The sequence below is a fragment of the Puma concolor genome, chromosome D1 (genome assembly GCF_028749965.1).
Source record: "Puma concolor isolate L17-30 chromosome D1, mPumCon1.1.hap2, whole genome shotgun sequence".
Classification (NCBI taxonomy): Eukaryota; Metazoa; Chordata; class Mammalia; order Carnivora; family Felidae; genus Puma; species Puma concolor.
In genome coordinates this window covers 9,569,947-9,592,686 of record NC_141676.1, presented here as the reverse complement: position 1 = coordinate 9,592,686, position 22,740 = coordinate 9,569,947, and the positions used below count along the sequence as shown (strand labels likewise).

The 22,740-nt window shown below is 62.2% G+C and overlaps 2 protein-coding genes across 5 annotated transcripts in view; one reads left to right on the top strand and one right to left on the bottom strand.

Moving 5' to 3' along the window:
- The window catches only part of FADS2 (fatty acid desaturase 2), a 39,196-nt gene extending 35,514 nt beyond the window's left edge, over positions 1-3,682 (top strand). The window contains exons 6-10 of one of the 3 annotated variants that reach the window (XM_086677213.1): positions 806-903; positions 1,156-1,252; positions 1,506-1,585; positions 1,971-2,096; positions 2,357-3,682. In XM_086677213.1, coding sequence (XP_086533339.1) covers positions 806-903; positions 1,156-1,252; positions 1,506-1,585; positions 1,971-2,096; positions 2,357-2,408 — 453 coding nt within the window. In that variant the 3' untranslated portion in view covers positions 2,409-3,682. The remainder of the gene's footprint in view (positions 1-805; positions 904-1,155; positions 1,253-1,505; positions 1,586-1,970; positions 2,097-2,356) is intronic. The other 2 variants (XM_086677212.1, XM_086677215.1) reach the window with 2 other exon arrangements.
- A 5,337-nt stretch (positions 3,683-9,019) lies between these two features.
- Positions 9,020-22,630, bottom strand: FADS3 (fatty acid desaturase 3). 2 transcript variants are annotated; one of them, XM_086677208.1, is made up of 12 exons: positions 22,226-22,630; positions 14,557-14,667; positions 13,796-13,993; positions 13,329-13,430; positions 13,088-13,210; positions 12,731-12,791; positions 12,109-12,185; positions 11,565-11,662; positions 11,068-11,164; positions 10,891-10,970; positions 10,546-10,671; positions 9,020-9,374 (listed from the first exon to the last, which is right to left on the bottom strand). In XM_086677208.1, exons 1-12 carry the CDS (start codon positions 22,430-22,432, stop codon positions 9,323-9,325), a joined length of 1,332 nt encoding a protein of 443 aa, XP_086533334.1. In that variant the 5' UTR covers positions 22,433-22,630; the 3' UTR covers positions 9,020-9,322. The 2 variants fall into 2 exon arrangements, with proteins under 2 accessions (XP_086533334.1, XP_086533335.1); XM_086677209.1 differs by lacking the exon at positions 22,226-22,630 and adding an exon at positions 16,366-16,598.
- Positions 22,631-22,740: the final 110 nt, after the last annotated feature.

Here is a 22,740-nt window from a genome sequence, read left to right as displayed (position 1 = left end):
TGGGTCGGGGTGGCTGGAGAGAGAGTGGTCCCTGATCCTGCAGAGCTCTGTGGGAGAAACAGGTTCTGCTCGGGGCTGAGAAGGTGGCTCTGGTTGCCATGGTGCACGAGGAGAAGCAGGAGACCGATGGGAGGCATGCGGACTCGGGTCGGGTTGCAGCGAGGCAGTGGAGAGAGAGGGACCCGTTCCACAGAGCGCCTACCCGTGGGGCTGCCGTGGAGGGTAGAGCAGTGGGGACAGCCGAGGGAGGCACTTGCCCAGTGAGAGAAGACAAGCAAGCTTGCGATGCTGTTGTCACCTTGGCGAGGGGCAGGCCGGGAGAGGGGACAGGAGGAGAATCAAGTGTGTGGAGAGGACCAGCAGAGTCAGAGGCTGCTGGGAGGGCCTTTACGTGGAGGACGGACGGTATCGCTGGCCTTTGTCCTGCAAGGAAGGAGATCCCGGGTCCCAATGGGAGGACACGGCTGAAGGGCAGCTGTGGGGGCCAGTATATGCACCTTCAGAATCCCCGGGACCAGAAAGGGGCTGTTCCTTGGCTGGCGTCTCCTGCTCCCTGCCCTGTTTCTTTCCCTGAAGCAAAGCACCCAGGCCCCTCCTGCTACACACACATTCAGCATTTCCCCGGAAACAAAGACGGCCACCAGCCCTGTGCGAGCAAGCATCGCATCCTCCGCAGGCCTGGTGCCCCACGTCCTGAGGCCACCTTTGCCTAGTGTGGCGCGTGAGGGGCTGTGGGCACACGTGTGATCAGGATGCGCCACCTGGGAGGATGGCTGTCCCACATCTAATCTCGTTCTCTGTGCAGGACTTGGCCTGGGCCATCAGCTATTATGCTCGCTTCTTGCTCACCTACAGCCCTTTCTATGGCATCCTGGGGGCCGTCCTTTTCCTCAACTTCATCAGGTACCTGAGCTTGGCCTTGACAGGGCTTCGACACGGGGGGGGCCCCGTGCGGAAGGGCTCAGAGCTCCCCACTTCCTGCCCTGGGCCCCACGACGTGGCGCCTCGGCAAGGGCCGTGGCTCACCACGCCCCCCCGCCCCCGCCCCTGCCCCGGGCCGTCTGTGGCTAGGGGAGAGGCTCTGTTCCTGCCATGGCTGGGCCCCACGGGCAGCAAGACTCCGTGGCTCCTGCGCTGAGCCGGACTGTCTTCCAGGTTCCTGGAGAGCCACTGGTTTGTGTGGGTCACGCAGATGAACCACATCGTCATGGAGATCGACTGCGAGCCTTACCGTGACTGGTTCAGCAGCCAGGTGAGGGCAGCGGAGCTGGTCACCGGGGCCCCACGGCATGTGCGGGTCCATTTCCCGGCCTCCAGAACTTGGCCGCCCCGTGCGCCCGGTGGGGCCTCCCTGGGGCTGCCTGTGGCCTCCCACTGGGAGGGCTGAGGTCTCTAGGCAGGGCCGTGCGAGAGGGAGGGGTGGGCCTCGGGGGGGGGGGGGGGGAAGGAGGTGAAGCCCTCATTCTCCCTTCCGCTCCTGGCCTCTCGCCCCCTCCCCTCTGCAGCTGGCTGCCACCTGCAACGTGGAACAGTCCTTGTTCAATGACTGGTTCAGCGGGCACCTCAACTTCCAGATCGAGCACCAGTGAGCGCGGGCGGGCAGGCGGGCCGGCGGGGAAGGTGGGTGGCACAGGGAGGAGGCCACCAGCCCCATTCGGGCTCGGGCAGCACCTCGGGGCGACCTCTCTCCCTCACCCTGGCCAGGCTCCCTCCAGAGCACCGAGCTCCGCAGCTGAGGTCAGGGAGGGGCTCGCTCTGCACCGGGGACGGCCACCCCTCACGTGTGGCCCAAGCTTTGTGATTCGAGAGCTTGTACCGGCGGCCTCCCTCGATCCTGTAAGCCCACAGGGCAGGGGGATCGATCCCTTTGCTGACAGGGGAGCTGAGGCCCAGCTGGGCCCCACCGCCCGAGTGCCGGCTCCTCTGGGGGCACAGCGGGAGAGCCCTCACCCTGGCCCTGCTCCCCCCAGCCTCTTCCCCACCATGCCCCGGCACAACTTCCACAAGGTGGCCCCGCTGGTGAAGTCTCTGTGTGCCAAGCACGGCATCAAGTACCAGGAGAAGCCACTGCTGAGGGCCCTGCAGGACATCATCAGGTAAGGGGGGAGGCCACGGGTGCTGGGGCCCAGGGCCAAGACCAGCTATTGACAGCTGGGGACTGACAACAGCAAGGGGGCTGCGCCCTGCCAGAGCGGGCGTCCCCACCAGGCCACCTCCCTTACTAGGGATGGCCTGGCTTCTCTCTGGGCTGGCTGAGGACCTTCCCTTTGTCCTTCCTAGGTGGGGGGGGGGGGGGGGTGGTAGGGGTGGGGGACCCCGCCCCTCCTGGGCCCTGACTGTCCCCTCCTCCTCCCAGGTCCCTGAAGAAGTCCGGGCAGCTGTGGCTGGACGCGTACCTCCACAAATGAAGCCTTTGGGGCGCCCACGGGGAAGGGGGAGCAGGTGGCAGTGCTGGCCACGGGGTGGGGGGGTGGGCTTTTGTTCCGAGGGGTGTCCGCGAGGCCGGGGTACACGCTGGCCCACAGACCCCATTTTTGGTCTTTCTCTCGTTTTCCCTCTCCTCTTTCCCTTCACTTCTCGCCCTCACGGGGCTGCCCTCTTGTCAGGCAGCCCCTCCCCCTCTCCTCCCCGCCCCCAACCCCAGGAGCAGAGAGAGGTGCTCCGTCCCAGCCCCCACCTCCTGCCCCTAAACTTCTGTCAGGCCAGAGGTCCACAGATGCGGCCCGCGACACACCTGCCTCCCCAGCCTTGCTGCCTGGCCTCTGGGCCTCACGCCTCCTTTTCTGCCTCAGATGCTCTTGGGGTCCGTGGGGCGGGGTCCTCGCTGGGCGCGATGCTCTCCCCGGCCCTGCAGGCCCCGCCGCCTGTGTCAGCCGGTGTCAGGGAGCCTGTGTCCTCCTCGTTCCCGTCTCCCGCCCAGCCCACGCTGGGACCACCGGTGCTCGGGGCCTCCCTGCCGGTGCCACCTCTCTCCGGATGTCCAGGGTCCTGGCCCGCCTCCCGACTGCCTTTGCCTGAGCAGCGCAGCCAGCTCAGACCCCCCGGGGCCCCAGGAAGTGTCCTTGCCCCTCCAGTGCCCTCTGACCCAGGGCCTGTGCTGTTCCACCCCACGTCTTCCCAGTCGCACGGCCTGTGACCTCGGGTCCGAGGGGGCAGTCCTGAAGGTGGGTTCAGCGGAGGCCCGTGGCCAGGTCAGGCAGGTCCTGTCAGGTCCCAGGAGCATCAGCCTTGTGCCCCGCCCACCCTCTTCGGGCTGGGAGACCTAAGATTCTGGAGCTATCGACCCCTTCTCCAAAGTGCTCCCTCACCTGCCAGGCAGCTCCAGCCAGTCTCTCCGCTTGGCCAAGTGGCCTGGGGCCTTTCCAGCTGCAGGAGGGCGCCCGAGGGAGGCCTCACGCAGCCCCTCCCCCGAGTTGGGGCTGCCAGTGTGGACATGTTCACACTGTCTTCCACTCTCCCATCTTCTGGTGTTTTTAACCTTTTGTTATACGGTACATTCTGACAGGCGGGTGGCAGCAGGGCTGGGCCTTGTGACAACTTTTACCACCTGCCCCTCACCGCCTCCCCAGGCCCCGCAGTCGGCTGAGCCGGGCTCACTCACTCAGCCCACGGTGGCCCTGACTGCGGGGGGCTGCTGGGGCCGCTGCTGTCGTCGAGGGGGCAGTGGGGGCACAGAGGGAGGCAGTCCCGGAGGAGGTGACCCTGAGCAGCTGGGCGGGGGCGGGGGGCTGGTGCAGGGGGGGGGACTGGGAGGGAGGTCTAATGAGGGCCGAGTAAACACTGCAACTAGGCGTTTGGGGCTGGAGGCCAGGTGGCCGAGGGGATGGGAAGTGAAAGGGAGGAGGCCTCCGGCCTGGGGCATTCGGAAATCTAACCCACTAACCAATATTTAGCATCAGGGGAGGGGAGCGGAAGCAAGCTCAAAGTGGGGGCCTTTGGGGGAAGGCTGTAGTCCCCCAGCTCTGGCCAGCCGGGGGGGACCAGCCTCTAGTGTGACAAACCTCCGGCTTGCCATGGCAGCGTCGGCCCGAGGCCCCCCCCTACTGAGAACGCGAGGCCCAAGGAGCTGTCCCTCCCCCAGAGACAGAATGGACCCATAGGGAACTGATCTTAATTTTTACCATGTTGTTTCCCTGCTCCCCCTACATTTTTTGGAAATAAAAGTAATTTTATTCTCACTTTCTTGATCAGCGGATGACTTTATGAGTAATGCTGGGCAGGGTGTCGGGATTGGAGGAAGGGGCTTTGCAATCAGGGTCCGGGGCACCAGGGAGGAGGCTCCTGCTGACACAGGCGGCCTTTTCCCTGTCCCCTCCCCAACTGCAGTCACCCCACCTCCGCCCCCTGCTGCCTCTGTTCTGGAGAGAACTTCTCTCCCCTCCCCTTAAGTGCATTCACACAAACCCAACTCCAGACGTGGCCACGGGAGCCACAGGAGGCTTTCTGGAAGGTCTCTGGAGGGCAACAAGGAGGAGCTGCCCGAGGCCACCTTCCTGCCATCCCCATCTCTGTCCCCAGTTTATCCTCAGACCAGCTGTCTGCCCACAACCTCACCAGTCAACTGGCTTCTGCCAGACTCCCTTCTCCCCATTTCCTGGTCGGTGCACAGAGCCCCGGGGGCAAAGAAACTCTCAGAAGGGGCTTTGGAAAGTCCTGGAGACCTACGCTTCCGTCTTGTGGCCCGTGCCGTGGCTCATTGGGTCCCCACAACCTGGGGAGACAGCCATGCCATCTCAGTCCAGGGCCACCAGCTCAGAGGCAATGGCAGAGACTGAGTCCCACGCCTGGGAAAAGTCCAAAGGCATGTGCCAGGGGCCCTTGCTCAGTTTGCCTCCCATGCTGCTCTGCTCCCCCGCTTCTGGGTGGGCTCAGTTGGCAGGTCAAGCCAGGTGTGCCAGGAAAGGGCCAGGAAGTTCAGCACAGCCAGCACCTCAGGGGGCTCCCCATTTAGCCTTGCATCTCCTAGCAGGGCTGGGGAGGGGTCCAGAGTAGACCCTCGTCCCCCTCTTGCTTTCCCCATGACTTCAGTATAGCCAGCAGTGACAGCCAGGTGTCCCGAGTGGGGTGTGTGTATGTCCCCAGTGGGTGCAGGGACCCTGCAGTAGGACCCAGGATTGCAGAAAAAGGCCTGAGCCAGGAGGCAGAGACCCACCGAGTGGCCTTGGGGGAGTCCTTTGCCCCTATTCTCTGGGCCACATTTGTCTATTGAAGGCACCGGGCTACAGTGATCTGACCTGCGAGCCCTTGCCCTGGCCCTTCTGGGAGACCCTTTAGAGGCTCTTGAGGCTGAAAGACCGTGAGGAACACACTTCCCATCCCTCTCACTTGGGCCTGTGTTCCACCTCCTGCCTAGGCTGGGTGTGGTCCCCTGTGTCCCAGGTGGCCCTACCACCCCACCGGCTGGAAGCCCAGGGTTCATCACCTATGACAGCCTGGCTCCTGGGGAAGGGGAGAGTGGTGGTGGGGTGGGAGTGGGGGGCGGCTGATGGGCTAGGCGGACGCTGGGGCTATGAGGGCACCCGCTAAACCTCGGCTCAGGTCAGTGGGCATGTGGAGCTTCTCTGTGACTCCTTCCCACCACACCGTCCTTGACCTGAAGTATTACCCTTGGGGCAAGAAGCTGGGGACGCCCATACCTGCTCTCTGCCTAATTGCTTCTCCTGTCCCCGGACCTGGCAGAGAGAATCATGGGGGTCGGAACCCCACCCCCTGCCAAAGTCATGACACCCTCACATTCAAGGCCCTGAGTGATGATAAGACTGGAAGCTTCCAGGGGCGCCTGGGTGGCGCAGTCGGTTAAGCGTCCGACTTCAGCCAGGTCACGATCTCGCGGTCCGTGAGTTCGAGCCCCGCGTCGGGCTCTGGGCTGATGGCTCAGAGCCTGGAGCCTGTTTCCGATTCTGTGTCTCCCTCTCTCTCTGACCCTCCCCCGTTCATGTTCCATCTCTCTCTGTCCCAAAAATAAATAAACGTTGAAAAAAAAAATTAAAAAAAAAAAAAAAGACTGGAAGCTTCCATTCACAGGTGAGGCTGGGATGGGAAGGGAAGGGCCTGGCCTGAGGCCACTTGGTGGCAACAGCTGGGTCCCTGCTCCTCACCCAGCACTCTGCCTGGGCATCTTCTTCGCTTCCTTGAGGGAAAGGCTGTCTCCCAGAACAAGGCACCTCCCCACCCCCCCCCGACACACACACCATGTCAAATGCCAGTCCACGCCCGAGAGGCCAGGCAGCTGTCTAGGGGGGACAGCAGGCCGAGTCCTTGCAGAGAGGAGAGCACACTCCCAGCAAGGTGGCCACCCTGGTGAAAAGTATCAGTTTGCTGGGTGGCCCGGGCACGTGCAGGTGCCAGGCCCCAGAGGAGGGGTCAGCAGAGCAGCCCGGCCTGTGCGTGCTCCTCGAGCCCCAGAGGTGGTCAGTGTCCTGACAAGTTCCTTAGGCCTCTGGTGGGACCCTCAGAAACCCTCTTGGCCCACTGGGAGGAGAGAGGAGGCCTTTGGTGACAAGGGGCAGGGCAGAGGCGGCAGCCCTGGGCCCGGATGGCCCTTGGGAGCCATCGGCCACTGCTCATGAGACACGGTGCTTTGGACCAATCAGGACTCCTCAGCTGTCCCAGCCGCACCATCCCCAGAGAGGTGTGCCCCTCTGGACAGGACATAACTTCTCAAAGAATCCTTGCTCTGACAGCTGACACGCGGAAATGATAGGCTGTGGACCCCAGGAGTGCCCACAACCACTTGCGAAGAAACTGAAGCCCCTGGGGCACCTGGGTGGCTCAGTCAGTTAAGGTTAAGCATCCCAGTTAAGCGTCAAGTTCAGGTCACGATCTTGCAGTTCGTGAGTTCAAGCCCCACATCAGGCTCTGTGCTGACAGCTCAGAGCCTGGAGCCTGCTTCGGATTCTGTCTCTCTCTCTCTCTCTGCCCCTCCCCTGCCTCTCTCAAACATAAACAAACATTAAAAAAAATTTTTCTTTTTTTTTTTTTTAGATAAGAGACTGAGGCCCGGAGAGGTCTGGAGATCTGGAGCTCTCTTGGCCGCATCTGACATTTCTAACCAGACTGGCCCAAGCATACACACAAGGGGCCACCTAGCATGCTAGCATTTGAAGGCCACGTCTCTATGGTCCTCTGCCATTATAAATGTGTTTCTTTGTATTTTGAAGGCATTTAGTTCTTTCTTCCAAAGTCAAGGGCCAGTACCCAGGAGAATTAGTGACAGGTCCCGAGAGCTTGGAAAGGACCAAGCAGAAGAGGCGGCCAGGTGCTCTGGGACGTGTCAAGGGAAGGGGAGTGTGGGAAAGACCAGTGAAAGACAGTGACCTGTCCTGTCCCAAAGGAGTCCGTTCATAACTGGGACCAGCCATTCCCAACATCACAGGCAGGGCTGGTACTTGTGAATCTCCTTTTCCGCCATCTGCCCGGGCTGTGCAGACGTAGGCAGATGGTAAAGCAGGGATACGGGGTTTCTTGGAGGCTCTGCCAAGGCCCTTCCTTCCTTCCTTCCTTCCTTCCTTCCTTCCTTCCTTCCTTCTTTCCTTTTACAAACCTAGCCCACGCTCCCTAGGTTTTTGTTCCATGACTGCATAAGACATCTGATAAGGGGGAGCTCAGCCCAGGAGAGGGGTGATGACCTATCCCCAGAGGTTCTAGCATGGGGGACAGAGTGGAACAAGGATAAGGATGACCCGCCAGTGAAGGATTTCAGGCAATAAGGAGAGATCGGTGGCTACTTGAGGCCAGGCGTCTTCCCAAAGCGTCCTCGGAGGAGGAGGAGGTCCCTAGGCAACCACCCATTTGCAGGCGGAGAGCACTCCCCACGGCCACCACCAGGGGCAGCATGGAGCGTGGCCTGCCCCACAATGGTGCAGATACTCTGGCTGCCCCTAGGTGGCGTTGCAGGCTCAGCCTTCCCCCCGGTGGGGACTGCTGCCCTCAGATCTGTCCCTCCGAGCCACTGCAGGAAATGCCGCGATTGTACAGGAGATGGAGGGAATGCCATCCCAGGCCCGCATGGCACCGCTCAGACAGCCACGGGCTTGTCCCAGGTCAGGGCAGGTGGGGCCCCAGGGTGTAGGGCTTCGTGCATAAAACTTTTTACATTTCAGAGGCCTGTTGCCAAGCCCTATGCAAAGAGCCTTCCATACAGCATCCCTTTTACCTTCCGTCACCCTCGGGGATCATACTACCGCTCAGAGAGGTTGAATAACTTCCACAAGGTCACGCAGCTCTGAGTCCAGGCAGAGGTGGGACTAGTCCCCTGGTTTACGGGACTCCGGAGGAGAGGAGGGTGCATGGGGTGTGGATCAGGGTGGGGCCGGGCGGTCCTGGGAAAGGACTGGATGAGACCCCCAGCACGTGTGCCCCTTCCACCTCCCGGAAGAGAACCCAGTCCAGGGCCATGGGGGCCTTGACAAAGCGAGGGGCAATCCTGTGGCTGGTGGGGAGAACTCCCCGTTCCCACTCCAGAAAAGGCCTCAGAGAAAACCTAGCTCAGCACTTTGTTTTCTTTAAGCTGCTTCCAGCAGGCAAGCACCGGGTCCCAGGAAGGCATGGGAGAAACCCAGGGTCCCCTCCTGTGGGCCACTGAACACAGTCAAGCTGCACCCCCGCCAGCATGATGCTGGGTGCAAATGCTAAGATGGGCAGGTGGCCCTAGGAAGCTTCTCCCCACAGAAGCTTCAGGAGGCCAGTGCAGGGCAGGGAGACATCCTGGCTTCCCCTTCCTGTGCTGGGTGGGAGGGGGGCGCCTGGTCTGCCGGACCGGCTCCTGTCCCACCTTGCAGAGGAGCAAAGCGAGTGAACCCAACGTGACGGCCGCAGGTTGCTGGTGAGTGGGTGAAAGGACAGGAAGGGAGGGACCCTCACAGAGACCCGAGCCTGGGCCAGCTGCCAGCTTCCCGACCCAGGGCCACCAGTCTCTCCCCCTGACCCCCTGCCCCCCCAGCACCCTGATGGCCCAAGTGGCCTAAACTCCTCTCAGGAAGTCCAGCTCCAAGATTCTTGCAGATTCAATACTCCACCGTTTTTCTGTGTTTGTTTTTATATAAAAATAACCGTTTTCCCTAAATTTTTGCTCTAGGAAAACATGCCATGCTGTGTGGCTTTATGTACTATCCCCCTAGCCCTGGTCCTGTTTGGCCAAGAGCCATGGCCTTAGGGCTGCCAAGCAGACAGGTGAGGGGGGTGGTGAGGTGAGGACAGCAGATCCAGAAGGGTGGGCAGGGCCCCCTAGGCCAGGTGGGGGTGGGGTGGGGGTGGGGGTGGGGCGGAGTAGTCAAGCCTGCCTGGGCCGGCTTGGTGGTCGCTGGGGCCCTGGGTGCCGCCTTCACTGGTGGAGGTAGGCTTCCAGCCAGATGTCGCCAGACTTCTTCAGGGACCTAGGAGGCAGAGGTGGGGTGGGTGTCTTCTCTCACCCCTCCCCCAAGACAGTCCTCCGCGCGTCCCATTCCCCTGGGCCAGGCAGCTGGGGTGGGGGAGCAGAAGGGGAGACTCGGGGAGGGGGCTACACTCTCATCAACTGGAGTAGAATCTAGACCTCGGGTCGGGGGAGACCAAGGCCGGGCAGCAGCCAGCACGGGCCTGTCCCTCTCTCTTTGGTCTCCTTCTGCGAGGCCCTGCGACCCTGGAGCCCGTGTGTAAGGCACGGGGGCTGCCCACCAGAAGCCCGATGACAGGCAGAGGAGCCAGAAATATCAACCACTCGCCAGCAACCCCTGAGCCAGCTCTTCTAATGGGACCCTGCCCAGTGGCAGGGGCTCGGACGACGGGGCTTGGAAGGGTCATGAAGGGGAAGCAGCAAGAGTTCAAACACCAGCATAGAAGGAAGGGCCTGCAAGCAAAGGGAACAGCATGTGCAGAGCGCAGAGGTGGAAGAGCTCTGGCGGGGGGGAATCTGACCTCTGCTCCCCACTGCCAAGGCCACCTCCATTGTCCCTCACCCAGACGGCTACAGGGACCCCTGCACTGCTTCTTGCTTCAAATCGAGCCCCATCGGTGCACTCCCGGTCAGGGCATCCAGGTCCCGCGTGTCCCTCCTCCACTCACACCAGCACACGCCTGCCTCACGGCCTTTGCACTGCTGTTCCCGTGCCCCAGATGCTCTTCCCCCCGATGTCACCACTGCCAACCCTCTGCCCCCCTCCCTGTCTCTGCTTACATGTGACCTTCTCGACTCCACCTACCCTGCCACCCTACTAAAACTCACAAGTCCCCTCTCCTGCTCCTACTCTTAGGTTTTCTGGTTCCATTTCGCCAAAGCATACCTTCTCTTCCCACAGTTTCTGTAATTTACTTAGTTTAACTGGTTTCCAGATCTGCTAGGCAGGGATCTCGGCCTGTTTTGCTCACTGATGTTATCTATAGCCCTCAGGACAGGGTCTGGGCCCATGGCAGAGGCTGCCCTAAACCCCGGCAGTGTGAAAGAGCCCTGGGAAGGGAGGGCAGGCACAGGCTGAGGACCGAAAGGTGGATCAGACAGGCCTTGAATGCCAGCTCTTGGGCTCAGAGAGCCAGGTGCCCAGGAAGGGGCGCTGAGCGGGGGATCCTTACCCAACGATGTCCACCAGGGCGGTGAGAAAGGGCTTCACCTCGTAGTTGAGGCCGTGCTTGGCACACAGCGCCTTGACCAGCGGGGCCACCCTACGGTAGTTGTGCCTTGGCATCGTGGGGAAGAGGCTGGTGGGGAGAGCGTGTGTTGGCACCTGAGGTGACGGGTGACGGAGGGGGCCCCCACCCCACCCATCGCCACCCAGGCCCCCCCCCCCCCCCGTTCACCACCTCTCCCCAGCCTCCAGGGAGTCCAGGGCTTATGTCCTGGCCTCCCTGGGGAAAGACAAGACACAGGGGCCCCTCATCAGCTCCTGGGCTCAGGACTCACTCCCACCCCACACTCACTGGTGCTCGATCTGGAAGTTGAGGTGCCCGCTGAACCAGTCGATGAAGAGCGAGGGCTCCACATTGCAGGTGGCTGCCAGCTGGCGGAAGTGGGCGGGGCACAGGTGAGAGAGGCGGGCATGGGGGCCCCCATCCCCCTCACTGGGTTCCTTCCCCGGGCCCACCCCTGCTGCCCACCTGAGAGCTGGCCCAGTCCCGGTGCTTCTCATGGCCGATCTCCTTGGGGATGTGGTTCATCTGCGTGATCCACACGAACCAGTGGCTCTCCAGGACCCTGTGAGGGGAGCTCAGGCACTGCCCATGTCCAGCTCACCCCTTGCACCAGACCCGGGCCTTGGCTTCCTCGTCTGCACCATGGGATCACGGGACCCCTTTCCCAGTGGTGTTTAAAGAGGCTGAGCAAAGCCGGGTCCATTGCCAGGCGGAGCTCGGAGCAGCCCTGCTCATGAGGGCGGACATCCATGGGGTTGCTTATAAGCCAGGCCACTTCCTGCAGACCCACTGTCCCTGGGGTCCTGTCACTCGTGTTTCCCAACAACCCAGGGAGGCTGCACTGCTGTCCCCATCCTGCAGATGGGGAAATGGAGGCTCTGACACTGGAGGGCTGTGGTCAGGGTCCCCTGCTGCCTGTGTGTGGCCTCCCCACCTCCCTGCCATCCCGAATCTGGCCATACCTGACAGCGACGAAGAGGAGCAGCGCCCCAGGAACGCCGTAGAAGGGGATGTAGCACAGGAAGAAGCGGGAGTAGAAGCTGGCAGCCCAGAGCAAGTCCTGCAGAGGAGGGCGGAGGAGGGCAGAGGCCCCCGAGGCAGCCGGGAAAGGGAGCTGGGGTCATCCACCCCTTCTGCCTGATGTGCCTCGGAGCCCCGGACGGGTCACTACCCCTCTCTGGGCCTCTGTCTTCTCAGCTACCTAAAGGGACGGGATCCTTGCCCTGCTGGCCTCATGGAGGAGTGTGCAATGGGGGAACCCCTCCCTGGGGACAAGCGCCCGGCAGAGCCGGCCCAGGGGACCCCCACCCCCAGGGAGGGCACCCCGACCGGGAGAGCACCGCGCGCCTCGCGCGCACTCGCACAAGTACACACGCATCACAGCCGCACGCGCGTGCACACGCGTGCGCACCCGTCTGCATTCGCGGACGGGGCCTCCCCCTTGTGCCCCACGTCCCGCCACCACAACTGCATCCCCTGGGGGGCCTGCGCAGAGCCCCCACTCACCATCCACCGCATGCACACCAGCATGTACGCCAGATTCTCCACTTCAAAGTTCACCAGGGTGAGCAGCGGCGGGCCGACTGCGAGGGGCACAGGAGGGCTCAGGAGCAGGGCAGGGGTGCCAGGCAGGCCAGGCCGAGGGAGTCAGGGAGTGGGGCGGCGCTGACACCCCGGGAATGCCCGTGGGGCCTGGTGCCGGTCCCATCCAGCCGGCTGATGCTGCGTCACCCACGTGGCCTCGGCCACCCATCTTCCCTTGGCCTCCGAGCCTCCCCGGGCTGGCCCTCGCCCCACCGCCTCCGTGTTCCTCCTGAGGAGGCCAGCCTCCCACGTCCCCTTAAATCTTCATCCTGGCCACCCCGCCAACCCCCCGGGGCCCTAGGGCTCCAGGCCACTCTGGCGTGCGTGCAGGAAGGAATCCTGAAAACCCCGGGGCAGGGCCGGGTAGAGTGGGCCCAGGCTGCAGGCTGGGGCCAGCAGGGCTGGGAGAGGTGTGCCGGCGCCATAATGAGGGGGTTTGAACAGGTCCGCCCCTGGCCCGGGAGGCGGTGGAAGCAGGCAGGGGCAGACAGGTCCTGGCCCCCCGGCTGTGCCCCCACCTCCAGGAGGACCGAGGGACACTCACTCAGGAAAAAGTACAGATGCTGATGGTTGTAGGGCAAGTATCTGCGCTTCTTCCTGCCGTACTGCAGAGGAGACAGCCAGGGCTGGGGTCAGGGGGCAAGGGCAACCCCGGGTTCTAGCAGGTGGGCCCTTCACCCCCGGCAGGCTGGGAGGTGGGGAAGGGGTGCCCTTTGGGTAGGGACTCAGCGTGGAGTGACAGTGGGGGGCTCGGTCACAGTGACTCAGTGGCTACCGCAGATGGGAAAATGGAGGCTCTGACGACGGAGGGCTGTGGCCAGGGTCCCCTGCCGCCTGCCTGTGACCTCTCCGCCTCCCTGCCTGAGGCCCAGACGAGTGAGTCCACATCCTTCCCACACACCTCGACCGACGACTCCCCCAGGAGGAAGACGGGCGCTACGGTCACATCCGGGTCTTTGTGGAAGATGTTGGGCTTGGCGTGGTGCTGGAAATGGCGGAAGTTCCACCAGTGGGCAGAGAAGCCCTGCAGGGGACAAGGGGGGCTCTGAGGGCGGGGGCCAGGTGCCTGACTGCGTGGGTGGACCCGGCGGGGCACCCCCAGCTCAGCCCCACGCCTGCCCACCACCCACCCCCACCCTCACCTTCAGCTGTCCCATCACAAACTGCTGGGCCAGGTGGTTCCACTGGGACTTCCGGAAGACGGAGGTATGGCCCAGGTCATGCTGCAGACACCAACACTGAGCCTGGGGAGGGGAGCAGGGTCAGGAGCCGGTGGGAAGGGGCCCCAGGGTGCCCTCCCCGCTCACAGGACGCGGCCGCCGCTCATGCTACATCTTAAGACCCTGTGGGCCAACTTCCTTTTTTAACTGATGAGGACAACTGGGTCTCGGGAGGTCTACGGGCTTGCCAGTCCGTCATGGAGACTTCTGGTTCCCCGCCCTGAGCTTCCACGGCTCATTTAAAATGCAGCTTGACCTACAGATACAGCCGTCACGGGGCCTCTGGCCGATCATTCATTCACTCAGCAGGTATGTCCAGAGTGTCCCCACGGGCCGGGCCCCACGTCTACTGGGCAGTTCGGGTGGCGGCAAAAGAATGCTGGAGTCACCTGGGAGGTGGCCAGGACAAGGGCGGCGAGGGTGCTGGGCACCCAGCCCGGGCCGAGGAGGTAGATGGTGAGCCAGGCGAGCACCTCCATGGCCAGGATGTGGCCCAGCAAGAGAGCGAAGAAGGCGGGCTTGGCCTCAAACAACTTCATGTCCTCAGCTGCCTGGCGCAGGGCTCGGAAGTCCTCAACCAGCTGGGCCTGCCACGGCCGAATGGCTGGTCAGCTATGGAAGCGGCCCTCCCCGCCCCCCCCCCCCCGGGTTGTCCCCGGGAGCCCCCAACAGCGACCCAAGCTGCAGCCACTCCCAGTGTCAGGCCCAAGGGGTAGAGCCCAAGAGATGGAGGGGTGAGAGCACCGGCGTGGGGTCTGAGCTGGGGAGCCGGCTGGTGGCCGGGGCTCACCCCGCCAGAGGCGTGGGCACACAAGAAGCAGAGAAAGGCAGAGCTGGGAAAACCCTTAGAGCCCAGTGCTTCAAAACCCTCAGTGTCGATGGGGATGCCGGACCCAGAGCAGGAAGGGGCTAGCCTTCAGCAAGAAGGGAAATGGAACATGGCAAATGCCGGCCCAGCCAGACCCGGGCCTTGGGCTCCTGTGGGCCTCCTACAGCTCTACCTTCGGCTGCTGCCCGGGAAGGGAAGGCAAACCCAGCCCAGGACCCGGGTCCCCCCTGGAGTAATGTGGATGGCGTTGCTACTGGCGATGCTCCCCACCCCTCCAGGCCCCCGCACTGGGGGCTTAGCCTCCACCAGGGCCCCGCTCACATTCTGGGGTCCATCCTGGCTGGGCTCCTCCGGGGCCAGCTCTCCAATCAGCAGGGGCTGCAGGAACTTGCGCACGAAATTGAGGTCCTGGTGGAAGGCGTGGAAGGCATCCTGAAAGAGAGCAGACAGTCAGGTGGACGGAGGGGCAGATAGAGACGGGGTAGAAGGCAGAGCAGACAGATGGAGAAGTGGCTGGTTGTTCAAGGGTCATAAAAAGAGGGCCAAATGGGTCAGCCTTGCCCATTAGCCCTTCCTGGTCCTCCCTAGGCCCTGGGTGCCCTGCCTGGTCCTGCCCAGGCCCTGGGTGCCCTGCCAGGTCCTGGCCAGGCCCTGGGTGCCCTGCCTGGTCCTGCCCGGGCCCTGGGTGCCCTGCTGGGTCCTCCCCAGGCCCTGAATGCCCTGCCGGCTCCTCCCCGGGCCCTGGATGCCCTGCTGGGTTCTCCCTGGGCCCTGAATGCCCTGCCAGGTCCTCCTCAGGCCCTGGGTGCCCCAGGCCCCAGCTGCTTCCCCCAGCACAGGGCACCCTTCTCCAAAAATCAGTCCAGGGCCACACAGACTGGGTTCTCAGGTTTGCAAGGAAGATACATGGTTCAACTCATTTGATTTTAAAAGCAGACGTGGAAACGATGGGTTTTACAAAAAAAAAAAAAAAAAATCAAATAAATATGGAACATTCCTGTGATTCTCTGGAACAGGTGGGGGTGGGGATGGGGTGCAATGCAACAGGGGTTGGAAACTCGAGAAAGACAAAGCGCTGGGGTCAAGGACCAGTTAGGAAGTGGCCCAGGCAGCACTGGAGCGTGAGCCAACTCGGATTGCCCAGCCGGGCTCCCTCAGTCTCTCTAATCCGGTCCTGGTGTGCCTGGCTCGTTACTGTTCCCAGCTCTTCAATGGGTCTTTCTCCCTGGACTCTCTCTGAAGGGACTAGTCATCCAGCTGCCTGAACTGTGGAAACACCACGGGGTGGGTGTCCCCTGGGCCTTGGGAAGGTGACTGCGTGCGACCAAAGGAAGCACCTTGGACAAAGGCTGACAACAGGGGCCTCCCATCGTTCTCTTGCTAGGGAGCCTACCAGAAGCTGGGCCCCTACACTCACTACCGGGACTTCCCCACAGTCCTGGGAGGAGGAAGCACTTTAGGCCCCTCCGGGCCCCCACCCCCCACCCCCCACGCAGAGGCACCACCTGCAGGATCCACCTGAGCGGTCCCCTTTCCTGTTGTCTGCTCTCTTGCTGGCCCAGGTCAGCCCAGAGAGCTGGGGGCTGGGAGGGTGCTGTTTCTGGAACAACCTAGACTCCCTCCCTGAGCTCCTAAGAGGGGAGGGGGCTGTGTACTACTGATTTCCCCGCCTCTCCGGGATGACCTTGATGGAGGGGCAGGACATTTGGGAGTGAGAAAGTGTGGGGGAGGCTGGCCCCCACCCCAGGAAGCTGCTGACAGGGTGGGGGGTACCCCAGGCTCCTGGGGAGCTAGGAGGGAAGGCCACTCTGGGGCTGGCTGGGCTGACCCCACTCACTGCGACCTTGAGCGAGTCGACCCTCCAGCTTGGGACTAGACAAAAGAGGGCAAGACCCCGGGGCCTTTCTGGCTCTGGACTTCAGAGCAGTAACTTTTTTTTTTTTTGCCCCTTAATTCACCGCTTTCACCCTTTTTAAGTGTGTAGTTTAACGGCACTGAGTGTGCTCACATTGCTGGCCATCCATCACCACCGTGCACTTCTAGAACTTTCTTACCTTCCCCAACTAAAACTCTTGTCTTCATGAAACACCAACCCCCCACCCCCACCCCAGCCCATTAGCCACCACTCACTCTGCTGTCTCTACGAATTGGACCACTGGAGGGACCCCTGATAAGAGGAATCAAACAGATTTGTCCTTTTTTATGCCAGACTAACATGTCACTCAGCATAACGTCTTCAAGCCTCACCCCTATTGTAGCAGGTGTCAGAATTTCCTTCCTTTTTAAGGCTGATGAGCAGGCGCTGGGGAGTTTCCGCTGAAACTCCCTCGTGGCACATGGGGCCCACGCGTGCCTACTGTGGCCACGGCCCCAGGATTTCTTCCTTCCTCTTCCAGTCCTTCTCTCCCAGCCCTTCTTCCCTTTGTGTCTTCTGGGACCACCCTAGCGCCCAGCAGATCCCCGGGGGGGTCCAGGGCCAACTTCCTGGATGCTTCTCCCTGGGTCCTGATTCACCCAGGCCAGGCCTGGAGAAGCGCTGATGGACAGGGCCACCCGAGGGCCCTCCAGCCAGGTCTATCCCCTGGTGTGGCAAGGGGAGGTGTGAGCCCCAGAAGGGCTGGCGAGAAAACCCCAGAGCTCGCAGACCAGGCTCCGGCTGATGGGAGGAGATGGGCAGGGCTGTGGCAGGTCCTTGGAAAGCAGCTGGGCTCCCGGGGCTGGTGGGCACCGCTGACCCTATCGCGTTCTCGGCACCAACAAGGTGGGTCGCCGGCCTCAGACCCAAACCTGACGCACCAGCAAATCAGCTCTTGCTGGAATACTTGCTGGGACCAACGGACCAGATCCTCTCTGGGCTACTGCTTAAGGACCCGGGGCCTGGGCAGAAGACTCAGAGAGGTTAAGCCACTTACAAAGAGCACACAGCTCCATTTGATGGCGAGTGGATCAGAACCCAGTCTGACTACAGAACTGGGCTTGTGGCCACTCCTGGGCCAGAGAGGAGGCAGTGGGTCTCCTGTGTGTGTGTGGGGGGGGGGAGGGAAGGTTGTAGTGGGGGGCCTCACCATGAAACTGGTCATCATCCCACACAGCCAGGGACCTGGCTGTTTAGCGACTGGACTGTGGGGGACAGGAGGGTGGTCCTGGCATTTCTTGGGGCACTGCAGGAGGCCCCACCCCCACCTACCCCTGGTGCACCTGGAAACATCCTCCCTATGATCCTTCCCCACCTAACAAGTGGAAGGTGGCACTCGGGGTCTCTCACGGGGTCTGGGAAGAGAGCTGGGTGAACCCGCTGGTGGCGGCGACAGGCTACGGTCACAGGAGCGTCCTTAGAGCCTGGCAGGGCAGGGGCTGGATAGCAGGTGTGAGTGAGTGGACAAGAGCCAACCATCCACAGCCAACAAGGCAGGGATATGAACCAGTTTGCTGGAACAGAGGCTCGAAGTGGCAGGGGCATCTGCCCAGGTCAGAGCTTGTCATGACAGAGTCAGGATGCGAACCCAAGCAGCTGTGTGATGTCCACGCCCTGCCAGCCCCACCTCGGTCCCTGGAAAGCTCACAGTGGCTCCCGCCCTGCCCCCATAGCCCGACACGAGCCCCGAATAGCAGCCAGTTGAGGGGCGGGAGTGCGGGGCTCAGCGCCAGCCTGCTGAGAACGGAACCTGAACAGCTACTTATGAGCCACAGACAAGATCGCACTCTCCTCCACTCAGTATTTTCGCATTAGTAAATCAGAAACCGCCCGTGCCCATCTCGTGAGGCTGCGGGGAGGACTGAGTCAGTGGAGGTAAAAGTGCACTTAGAAGGGCCCGGTGTCCAGCTCTGGCCGAGGCCCCGCTGGCCTGATGCGCCCGAATCCACTCAGACTTAGTGGCCTTGGAGGGTGGGCCTGTAGGCGTGAGGGAGGAGAGTGGAGTCCACCCTGCCGGTCGGGCCCTGGCCAGCCTGAGGCTGGGGAACAGACACACGGGGTGGGGAACATTTCTGGTCACTCCCCCAAAGAATCGGGAATGTTCCAGCTCAGGAAGGGAATGGAGCGGGGCTGTGGGCGGGGGTGGGGGGGTGGGGGTGGGGCGCTCAGGAGGTCTGGGTCTGTCCTTGCTGCCTCCTCAAGCCTTTGCGGAGGAGGCAGTGGTGGGTTGTGACGATGGGGAGTAGGGGGGGTGAGCGTCAAGGGACACCCCAGGAATCCCGCCGCCCCTCCCTCTCGCAGGTGGAAGATGCAGGAGACCCTCGTGCCCAGCACTCATGCTCTTTACCATCCCCTCCCCACATCATTCCTCATCAGAGCCAGTGGAGAAGCACTATCAGCGCATCGTTTTGCAGATGAGGACACTGAGGCACAGCTCCGAACGCGACGCGTCCAACTCGCACCCACGCGGGCGGGGGCAACTCCAGGACAGACCCTCCCGGGAAGCCACCCCTGGTGTGGCTGGTGACGGGCCAGCACACACAGTAGGGCTCCTCCCCCCAGCACCCTTGGCTTCCCGAGTCAGCGACCCCAAAGGGGCCATACCCACTGACACTTTCTCCACCACCACTCTCCAGTTCCCTCCTCAGGCCCTGGTTCTCCCTAGCTGTTTTCTGCTATACAGAGTAGCGCTTGGGTGCCCTGGGGAGGAAAAGCAGGACCGCCAGCGCGCCCGGCCCACCTCTGTACCGTGTTCCTGCCCAGCACTCCCCCAGGGGGGAGCTGGGCACTGTGACTACCCTGGGAAGGGGCCTGAGTGGGTGGGGACATTACAGAAACCACCTACGGAGAGGTCACACTTCATGGGGAGTGGCCATCAGGCAGCAGGGTTTCCAAGGCAGCCAGCGAGGTGGGAGGAAGCCTGAGCGTGGGCTCTGGGGCCAGGTCATCTGGGTTCATGGCCAGCCCCTCTCTGAGGCCCCACCCTCACTCTGAGGCCTGGGATATACCTCACTTCCCCCCAGCTGCTACCCAGACACAAGTCCCACCCTCCGAGCCCAAGGACCTGATGCCCTGCCCTTTGAGGGCCCCAAGAAGGTCCCTTCGCATCACCCATATTCAGCCTGTCTCCTCATCTGCAAAATGGGCGAACACTCACACCCGCTTTCTTTCAATCGGTTGTTGTCTGAATGCCACACGATAGCCGCTCTTGCCTTCTGCCCTGGCCATGCCTGCGTTTCGGAGCCCAGGTGAATGGCCACCTCTTCTGAGTGACCTTACCCGGGAGAATCATCCCACCATCTCTTCCCTCAGCCTCCTGCCTTTCTCCAGGAAGGCTCTGTCTTCCCTAGGGATCCTTTTAAATGTATATCAGATTCCCCTGGCTTCCCCGCTCTGCCCTCCAAAGATCCCCTTAGAATAAACCAAAGTCCCGCTTCCAAGGACACAGAAGCCCAGCCAACTCCTGTCACCTCTGGACCTCGCTGCCTGCCCCCTCCCAGCCACACCATACCCTCACTGTTCCTTGAGTACCGTCCCACTTCTGAGCTTTTGCTCCAACTTCCTCCTTGAGATGTTTTGTTCGCAGCTGGATCTTCAGAGGTTAGAGCAGAGTTTGGTGGCTAGGACCTGCTCGCTGAATAGCTGCTCCTGGGTTTACTGATCCAATAATTGCAGAATGAACGAATGGAAAAGCCGGTGAAGTCACAGGGTAGCGTGGGGTTAAGAAGATGGGCTATGGATTCAAATCTCAGACCCACCACTTAATTTCAAGTCACTCTGCTTTTTTGAGCCTCAGTTGTCCCATCTGTAAAGTGGGAAAAACCAGTAACAGTACCTGCCTCCTAGGGGTATCCTGGGGATTAAAAGAGAGCATCCATAAGTCAAGTGCTAAACCTGGAGCCTGGCACAGAGCAAGTACTCAGTACCCAGCCCTGGTATACTTCTGGTCAGCAACAGCCAGGCCTCGCCCCTCCCTGGCTGCCTCCACTAGTCTCAAGCCGCCTATGACTCTTAGAGAAACCTGGCTCGGGGCCCAGAGCACTCTCCCCAGGGTACCCAGTTTTGTATCCCAGGATGGCCACAGGCTGACTTCATGGCACAGGAACTCTGGGAATTTCCTGGCAGGAAGGCTTCTGTTGCCTGGACATGAGAACAGCTGATGGGCGGCTGGGGCTAGTGAGAGATGGCCTCAGGAACACAGCCCCGGCATGACAGCTGCCCCACCCCTACCTGCGCTCCACGGCCTGGAATGGGCGCCTGGGGGCTGGGCCTGACCACACACAGCAGTGGGCCGGTCTATAATCTGTCCATCTGTTTGCAGGACATGCTCACACTTATCAGCCAGCAACGTATACCGACCAGGAAGGACTACTCCATGGGCAGGCCTGGGGCCACAAAGTTGAAAAGGCAGGGTCCTGCCCACAGCTGGCTCACTGTCTGGCCCAGCTCTCCCCTCTTTACAGATGAGGAAACTGAGGCTCAGAGGAGTGACGCCTGGTTCAAGGTCACACAGAGTCTCCACTGGCAGAGCCAGGACCGAGCCCCAGGGAGCACACAGACTGCTTCTCTGGAAATGGGCAACAGACCTTACTGGTGATGAATCAGTGAGAAACCTGCCAGATGGAGGTCTCAGGGTCAAGAGATAAGCGTCTGATGGGGTTCCCCTGTGAGAGGCCCCCCAGCACCGGCCTGGGCACCAGGCAGGAAAGAGCATTGAGAAATGCCCTCCGTCAGCCTTTCTTCTCGCCTGCCTCCATTCTGCCCTTCAGCTCCGAGGTTGAAATAGGCCCGAGCACGCAGCCACAGGATCCCTCAGGGGTGGCGAGGGCACAGCCAGCTGAGGGGGAGGGGCAGCGGCACCCCAACCGCCCCATACCCCGGCAGAAATGCACGCGCGTCCAACCGTGCACACGAATGCGTGCAGCGCTCACACGCATACAGGCCTGTGCGTGGCCACCCACTTGTTGGCCCCTAGTGGTCTTCAACTCCATGGCCACCACCCGGCCCGTGGACAAGTCTGTCAGTGTCTAGCCTTTCAGGAGGCTTCTGCCTCTAAACCCTTGGCTTCTTAGGGGGGAAGTGGGGAAGAGGGACCTTTCCCTTAGAGTCTTTGGAGACTGTCCAACCTGGCAGTCCTGGTAAACAGGACCTCCCGGGACAGGACACACTCTTCTGCTGCCGAAAGTTCTGCCACTTAGGGATTCGTCTCCTGGAATCTTGAAGATTCCTGGTACCCGGTGTGGCCCATCTCGAATGTTCGACGGTCAAGGCAGAGCATCGTGGTCTCTCCAGACAAGGGATTGCTGGACCACGGGAAGGGGCTGGTGAGGAGGCTCCCTGAACAGGCTGCTCTACCACTGGGCTCCGGCCAGATGCTCCCACTGGACCGGGTCACAACCCTCCTTGGCAAGACATGTCTAGACATGGGCTGGGAAAGGGAAGTCGGGGTTCCCAAGGGTCAGTCTATTCCTGGGGTGACTGTGCTTCCCGAGGAGGCCCACCCAGCCTGGCTGGCAAAGTTCTCCCACGTGCAGCTGCCAGCCCAGGAGAGGTGAGTCACTGCCCCTCAAAGCAGTTTACAGCAGCTCTTGGGAAAGCCACAGACCTCTGGGCACTGCCCAAGCTTTACTGCCCAGCCCCCAGCCTCTGGTGGCACAGCCTTGCCAGTCCCCTGGGGACCCCACCCTACCCCTGGCACTCGGCAGAAGCAACCTGGCCTGGGGGACCCAGAACAGAGAGAAGCTCAGAGCAGCAGGGAGGGCTCACACTTCAGGCGGCTAGTCGGCCATGGCACACCCACCTCTGAGAGCCCCTCACTCCCCCTACAGACCCGCTCCAGCCCAGCCCCCACCCCGTCCATGGCCGGGTGTGCAGGTCCTCCACGCAGGGACGTGGCCTCCTCAGCCCACATCAGGCCCTGGCTTGTCCATCCCAATTCTGGGTCAGCGAAGAGTATCAAGGGTCAGCGAAGAGTAGAAAGGATGCCAGATCGTGCAAGCAGAGCGGATCGCAGTGCCCACGACCAGGCCCCAGCGAGCTCCAGGCTCCAACCCGGCCAGCGGTGGGCTTCCTTACCGTGGCGTCCTCAGCGCCGTGGTGGCCAATGAGGCGGCTGCCCCCCGGGTGCCGTTGTGCCCAGCGGCTGATGTCGTAGACGCGACGCTCGATGACCAGCCACTTGTCGCCCGGGAGGTTGTGCGGGCGGATCTGCTCCCAGCGGAAGGTGGGCAGCGGCGCCCCCGGCTGCGCGGGCCCCCGGCCGGGCTCCCCGACGTCGCCCATGGCCCCGTGCAAAAGCCCTCGGCCCCCCCGCCCCCTGCCGGTACCTTTCCGAGGTCCGACAGAGACCCCGAGGGGAGCGAGTCGCGTCCCCGGGGGCGTCCTCCGCTGCCACCCGCTCCTCCGCGGCCCCGCCCTGCCGCTGCGGCCGCCGTACGAGCGTGCGCCTGCCCGGCTCCCGGCGCAGGGAACTTTTCCCTCCCTTATAACCGCGCTGACAGCGCTCGCCTCGCCTCCTCCCCTCGCTCGGCCCCGCCGGCCCGCCCCGCGCCCGCTCCAATCCCCGCGCAGCGCCTCGGCCTCCATTGGCT

What these genes read in the sequence shown, in the direction of transcription:
- FADS3 (XM_086677208.1), bottom strand. Translation starts at nt 22,432, where the DNA reads ATGGGCGACGTCGGGGAGCCCGGCCGGGGGCCCGCGCAGCCGGGGGCG. An exon ending in TGGGGGAGTCGTCGGTCGAG is followed by an intron (nt 12,792 to 13,087) that starts GTGTGTGGGAAG and finishes TCTCCTCTGCAG; the next exon opens with TACGGCAGGAAGAAGCGCAG. An exon ending in AACTTCCAGATCGAGCACCA is followed by an intron (nt 10,672 to 10,890) that starts GTGAGTGTGGGG and finishes TCTCCCCACCAG; the next exon opens with CCTCTTCCCCACGATGCCAA.